This window comes from Ochlerotatus camptorhynchus, unplaced genomic scaffold, assembly GCF_037179485.1.
Source record: "Ochlerotatus camptorhynchus isolate MF236.1 unplaced genomic scaffold, CSIRO-AGI_Acam_v1.1 ptg000689l, whole genome shotgun sequence".
Lineage (NCBI taxonomy): Eukaryota > Metazoa > Arthropoda > Insecta > Diptera > Culicidae > Ochlerotatus > Ochlerotatus camptorhynchus.
Genome location: NW_027041166.1, coordinates 254,605 through 261,912, shown reverse-complemented (window position 1 = coordinate 261,912; position 7,308 = coordinate 254,605). Strand labels below are relative to the sequence as shown.

General features: G+C 49.0%; 1 protein-coding gene across 1 annotated transcript; it reads left to right on the top strand.

The window, feature by feature from the left end:
• Positions 1 to 546: 546 nt before the first annotated feature.
• LOC135714660 (uncharacterized) lies at positions 547 to 6,999 on the top strand. The gene has a single exon (XM_065238040.1). It carries the CDS (start codon positions 547 to 549, stop codon positions 6,997 to 6,999), a length of 6,453 nt encoding a protein of 2,150 aa, XP_065094112.1.
• The last annotated feature ends 309 nt before the right edge of the window (positions 7,000 to 7,308 follow it).

Below are 7,308 nucleotides of genomic sequence, written 5' to 3'. Positions count from 1 at the left end.
ACTACAATCGGTGAGAAACTTAAACTACAGTGTTTCCTCGAAAATTACTATTAATCTACTTAATTATGTAGGATATTGCCGTCAATTGCGTTTCAAAGGTCACGAGAGGATTAAACCATATTAATCTTACCATACGAAAGCCAATCGGTAAGGTCATACATAGGTACAGTAATAAACACAACAAACGCTAAACTCTATTACCATTAGGACAACCACAATAATCAGGTCGAGAACCCACTTAAATCCCAGCCGGGAGTTATATGCTAAAGGAACTAAACGTAAGTCTTACCGGCTAAAATTACAATCTAAACTTACATCTATAAAGCACAAATACGGAATTTAATTGATACTTTTATGAAACACAAAATTGATAACTAATATTGATCACAAATGTCCTGCATCTTACAGGAAAATTATATTCTCCCAAAACCGAATATTGCGTTTTATTGCCGTCGGTGGAGAATTATAACATCGGAAAATTCCTATTGAAACGATTTTCAACAACATATAATTTTCGTTTATTGAAACGGTACGGTCGGTCAAGTTATGTCGCGAAGTGGTAGTAAATCCGATGCAACGGATGCCTTTCGAAGTGGATCTAATGAAAGTGGAGTGATGAAAGGAGTAAATGCTACTGGTGGTGATGGTGGTGGTAATCCGGATGTGGTGACATTGGAGGAAACTGTGGAAGGACATACCTGCAGAACGTGTCAAGGTTCTGATACCGACGAAATGGTCCAGTGCGACGTATGTGATGGATGGCACCACTTTTCATGTGTAGGCGTATCGGAGGAAGTTGCCGACAAGAGCTGGAGTTGTACAAACTGCGTGACTGCGAAATGGATCCAGCGAACTAAGGCAGCTTCGGATGGAGCACCTATAAGGGATGACGTCATTCAACATCGGAGATCGCTGCAAGATCTAAGCATCGGGAAGATCGTGACAAGTACCCGTGGCAATCCAGTGATTCCTTCAGTTTCAGCATCACAAAAGTCAGCTAAGTCGTTGACAGTTCCGTCAACCAGTCAGCAGCCAGCGCCTTTAGACTCAGTGTTTTGTCAACCAAAGCAGAAGTCATCGTTGCCTGGCGTAGATGTGCCAGTAATCGTTGCAGAGGAGGCGTTTTCCGAGATTTCCATATCCTCTTCACAAAAATCTGCGAGAAACCGCGCCAAGCTTCAGCTGATGAGATTGCAGGAAGAACGAGCATTTCAGCAGCAGCAAGAAGAGCGCCGAAGACTCGCTGAGGAAAAGGCAGCCCAGGAGTATAAGGAATATCTGGACAACAAGTATAAAATTCTGGAGGACCTGGCGAGCGAAAAAGGATCGAGTCGGAGCTCTAACTCTTCTCGTCGTCGGGTTGAAGAATGGGTGCAAACAACTAACCCTGCACCCTTAGAGATAGCCAAACCCGTCACTCAGGAACAAGCCCGTGAACATGACGGCTTGCAAGAACAGCTACGTCAAGAGCAGCTTCAGGAGAAACAACAGCACCAGGAAACAGCCTTTCAAGAGCAACAACGGCAACAACGGTCGCACGCAGAACAGCTACGAAAGCAGCAACAGAAGCAGTTGGAGAGAGAGCAAAAATTTCGGCAGTTTCAACAGCATCAGCGGCAGGAGCAAATACGCCAGGAGAATCTTTTGCGACAGCAACAGGAAGAGTTAAAGAAGGAAGCGGATGCCATCAATCGAATGTGGGAACAGCAGTTGGAAAAGGAGAAAATTCTACGCGATCAACAACAACAGCTAGCGGATGGTCAAAGGGTCATGCGACGACCGGGAAATATAATTCTGTCCAACCAGATGCCAGATCCACAACTCAACCCCCCACCGGAGAATCTGGAAGAAGGGTTCTGCAGAGAGTCGATACGTGGGCATCCTGGTCAATTCCTACCAGATGCCCTACCACAGTCGACGCAGCTTCATCCGATAGAATTGGATTACCCGCATAGGTCAGCTGCGAATCCTATCGATAGACAGAGTAGGAGGCATTCAATAAACTCTTCTATTGTGGATGATGATGACCAGTTCCAGCTTTCCCGCTCTCAAGTTGCAGCACGACAAGCAGTCTCCAAAGATTTACCTACGTTTTCGGGCGATCCCGAGGAGTGGCCAGTTTTCATATCCATGTACAATCGAACGACTACGATGTGCGGATTTACGGAGGATGAAAACATAGTTCGACTACAGAAAAGCCTGAAAGGAAGAGCTTATGATGCTGTCAAAAGTCGGCTGATGCATTCCGGAAACGTTCCTGGCATTTTATCAACATTGAAGATGCTGTTTGGTCAGCCCGAAGTAATCATACAATCGCTGATTCGTAAGGTGGGCTCTTTATCGCCAATCCGGGAAGACAAGCTGGAAACGCTAGTGGACTTTGCGGTGAACGTTCAAAACTTCTGTGCCACTGTAGACGCGTGTGGACTGCAGGAGTACATGTATAATATTACTTTACTACACCAGCTTGTCGGAAAGCTACCACCGTCGCTTAAACTCAACTGGGCACAGCATCGTCGAACACTGTCAACGGTCAACCTGGCGACCTTCAGTGAGTGGATTTATGGCTTGGCGGAAGCAGCGAGTGTTGTTGTATTCCCCTTGGCGGTTCAAGACGAGAAGCCAACTCGAAATGCACACGGGAATAAGAAAGGAAACACGTACCTTAACGCCCATTCTGAAACCTTTCATCCTAAAAAGAATTACAGCAGCGACTTCGAAGAACCACCAACGGCAGAATCAACATCGTACCAGGAAGCCTGCCCAATCTGCAGGAGAAGTTGCAAGTCGGCTGATAAGTGCAATCGTTTTCTGGAGCTCTCTAGAGAATCGCGCTGGGCCGCCGTAAGGGAATTTGGCTACTGCCGTACATGTCTGCGCATCCATAAAGGATACTGCAAAGCGAAACCGTGTGGCAAAGACGGATGCACCTACCGGCACCACGAGCTGCTGCACAACGATTCGAAGGACAAGCCGAAAAGCACCGAAACTACGGCCAGGCGTGAGCAATCTCCGCAACCCAGCACTAGCAAGTCTGGATGCAACACCCATCAGACAACCGTCAGCTCAGTATTGTTCCGTTATCTCCCAGTAGTGTTGTACGGAAACAAGAGAGCAATACGCACGTATGCATTCTTAGATGAAGGTTCTGCATTAACGCTGCTCGATCAGGAGCTTGCTAACGAGCTTCAGCTTGATGGCACTGTAAGCCCTCTGTGTCTCCGGTGGACTGGAGGAACTGAACGACACGAGGCGGATTCTCGCATCTACAATCTTCACATTGGTGGTGTTAAGAACGAAAGCAAGAAATTCCTCTTGAGTGACGTGAGGACGGTGAAAGAGCTACTGTTGCCCCAGCAAACGATGGACATGGCTGAGTTGTCACAGTTGTATCCACACCTCCAAGATCTGCCGATCGAATCTTATCGCGACGCTCGTCCACGCATTCTTATAGGGATGAAGCACGCCCAGCTCAGTCTTGGCCTGAAAAATCGTGAAGGGGGAATCGGTCAACCAATCGCTATAAAGACACGCCTCGGATGGACGGTATGCGGAGGATGGGGTTCCGGGAGCGACGCCAACCTACACCATTACACCTTCCACGTTTGCCCCTGTAGTGTGAAGTCAGACGAGGACTTGCATCAGGCTATGAAGGACTACTTTTCATTAGACAGTCTCGGGGTGGCTAAACCGGAGAAGGTGCTTTTATCCGTTGAAGATGAACGAGCATTTTTATTGCTTCAGTCGCTGACCCGTCGTAAAGATAATCGATACGAGTCCGGATTGCTGTGGCGATACGATGACACCCGATTGCCAGACAGTCAATCAATGGCGCTGCGTCGATTGCAGTGCCTAAAGAAACGGATGGAGAAAGACCCGGAAATGTCAAAGATCCTGCAATCAAAGATAACCGAGTATGTGGAGAAGGAGTACATCCGGAAGCTTACAGACGAAGAAATCAACCAGAAGATTCCACGACGCTGGTATTTGCCAATTTTTCCCGTAACCAACCCAAACAAACCTGGGAAAGTGCGAATTGTGTGGGACGCAGCAGCTATCGCTCACGGCATGTCCTTGAACTCAGCGCTGGTAAAAGGACCGGATCTGTTGAGCTCACTTCTCGCAATTCTACTTCAGTTTCGGGAACGCCGCATCGGACTGACTGGTGATATCCGTGAAATGTTCCACCAGGTACTGATCCGAGCCGAAGACCAGTTATGTCAGTGTTTCTTCTGGATAGACGACCATGGAGCCATAGTAGTGTACGTGATGCAGGTTATGACATTCGGGGCTTGCTGCTCCCCAAGCACTGCACAGTTCGTGAAAAATACCAATGCGGAAAGATTCGCGAACAAATATCCAGCTGCATGCGAAGCTATCATGAAGTCTCATTACGTAGATGACATGCTCGTCAGTGTGGATACAGAAGAGCAAGCGATCCAGTTGGCGAAAGACGTTAAGCATGTACACGAGCAGGGTGGCTTTGAGATCCGAAATTGGGTAAGTAACTCGAGAAAAGTACTTTCATCGCTACAGGAGGCAAACACCGACGAAAAATGTCTCGACTTATCTCCAGAGCTGGCCACTGAGAAGGTGTTAGGCATGTGGTGGAACACGAGCGACGACGTCTTTACCTACAAAGTCGGATGGAGCCGCTACGACCCGGCTCTGCTAGAAGGCCAACGACGTCCGACGAAGCGGGAAGTGCTGCGTGTTCTAATGACCATTTTCGATCCGCTCGGCTTGATTTCCCACTTTCTATCGTTCCTGAAGATCCTGCTCCAGCAAATCTGGCGGTCCGGTGTGCAATGGGACGAAGAAATCGACGACAATGCAAACGAAAAATGGAACACATGGCTGCAAGTTCTACCTAGAGTTGAACAGGTTCAAATCCCTCGATGCTATAACTCCAAATACCCCGCGGAAGAAGCCGACGATATCCAACTCCACACGATGGTGGATGCCAGCGAAAATGGCATGGCCGCCGTTTGCTATTTGCGTTTCGTCAAGACCGGAACGATCATCTGCTCCATCGTCGCCGCAAAAACAAGAGTCGCACCGCTTAAGTTTACGTCGATCCCAAGGATGGAACTAGCAGCTGCTGTCCTTGGCGCCCGTTTGGCTCGCGCTGTCGAAGGATCGCTGTCCATCCAGATCTGCAGGAAGGTGTACTGGTCAGATTCCCGAGACGTCCTATGCTGGATCAACTCGGACCATCGCCGCTATAGTCAATACGTTGGTCACAGGATCAGTGATATTGTAGAGATTTCGGAAGCACGTGAATGGCGGTGGGTCCCGAGCAAGCTAAACTGCGCTGACGACGCTACCAAGTGGAGTAGCCTACCAGATATGTCATCAGATCATAGATGGTTCAAAGGAGCAGACTTTCTCTGGCGCGCTGAAGAAGATTGGCCGCCATCGCCAACACTTAGTGGATCTACCGAGACCGAACTTCGCCCTTCCTTTCTGGGTCATCACGCACCGTCGGAACCCGTCATCAGTGTCTGCAAATACTCAAGCTGGAAGAGGCTGGTTAAAGTTGCAGCACTCGTTCATCGTTTCGCGAATAACTGTCGCCTAAAGCACGCCAGGAGATCGATTAACACGGCACCACTTACAGCAAATGACATGCTGATCGCCGAGAGTTCGCTGATACGACTCGCGCAACGGGAAACGTACCCCGACGAAGTTGCTGCTCTTCAGAAAGCCAAAGCCGATTCTTCCACAAGTACTGTCCCTAAAACCAGCTCTCTATACCAGTTATCGCCATGGTTGGACGAACGTGGAGTCCTGCGCATGCGAACGCGGATTGCTGCTTGTCACTACGCCACCGATGATGCGAAGCAGCCAATCATTCTCAATCGAAATCACCACACCACCACCCTGATCGTAGCATACTACCACCACAAATACCACCACCAAAACCACGAAACCGTTATCAATGAAATACGGCAGAAGTTTCACATCCCTCATCTACGCGCCTGTTACGAGCGAGTACGGAAGGATTGCCAGTGGTGCAAGAACCAGCACACAACACCTAGCCCACCATATATGGCCGATCTTCCGCCAGCCCGCCTCGCTGCATTTTCACGACCATTTACGCATGTCGGAGTTGACTATTTCGGGCCGGTTGAAGTTGTCGTCGGAAGAAGGGTTGAGAAGCGGTGGGCAATGTTAGCCACTTGTCTGACGGTGCGGGCAATCCACATTGAAGTTGTACATTCGCTTAGCACAAGCTCCTGCATCATGGCGATCCGTAACTTCATTGCACGGCGTGGCACTCCCCAGAAGATTTACAGTGACCGTGGTACGAACTTCATCGGTGCAAATCGGGAACTGAAGCAAGCCAACGAAGCAGTAAACCAACACGAACTGATGAGAGAGTTCACGAGCTCTGGGATTGAGTGGGTGTTCAACCCACCTCTGTCACCACACATGGGCGGTAGCTGGGAGCGATTGATTCGCACCGTCAAGAACAACTTGATGGTTGTTTGTTCGTCGAAGAAGACGTCCGATGAAGTATTCCGCAATCTACTAACTGAAGTGGAGAATACAGTCAACTCGCGTCCACTAACTCACGTGCCGATTGATGAGGATTCGGCCCCAGCGTTGACTCCGAATCACTTTCTGCTTGGATCGTCCAGTGGTTCGAAACCGATCACAAGCCTCGATGATAGCGGCGCAGCCCTGAGACAGAACTGGTGTACGTCGCAAATTTTAGCGAACCAATATTGGAAGCGTTGGGTGTCGGACTACCTTCCAGAAATCACTCGCCGAACCAAGTGGTTTCGTCATACAAAACCGATCGCCGTGGGCGATATTGTAGTCATCGCTGATTGCAACATGCCCCGCAATTGTTGGCCGAAGGGTAAAGTCATCAGCACCAAAGTCAGTCAGGATGACCAGGTTCGGTCCGCAACCGTGAGGACAGCGAGTGGCGTATACGATCGCCCGGCGACGAAGCTTGCTGTTCTAGACATATGGTGCGACGGAGAGTAAGCCAACCAGGGGTTGTCGTACCCTGGGGGGAGTGTTGGCCGCACTGGCCTGAGCGCACCTACCGTGTCAGAACATCCCTGCAGTGGGTTTGACAGCGGAGTGACAGGTACCGATCTGACACCGGAGTGAGTAAGGAAGAGGATAAAAAGATAGAGCCAGACGATTGGAATCGAAAATTATAACATTCTCAGTCCTAAATGTTTCTTATGCATCTATTATTAAATTGAACTTAAATTAATCTTAAACTAGTGAACCTAGGTGCTAAATATTAAAATTAACCGTGAAATTGTTTGAGCCGGTAAGCTGAGA

What these genes read in the sequence shown, in the direction of transcription:
- LOC135714660 (XM_065238040.1), top strand. Translation starts at nt 547, where the DNA reads ATGTCGCGAAGTGGTAGTAAATCCGATGCAACGGATGCCTTTCGAAGT.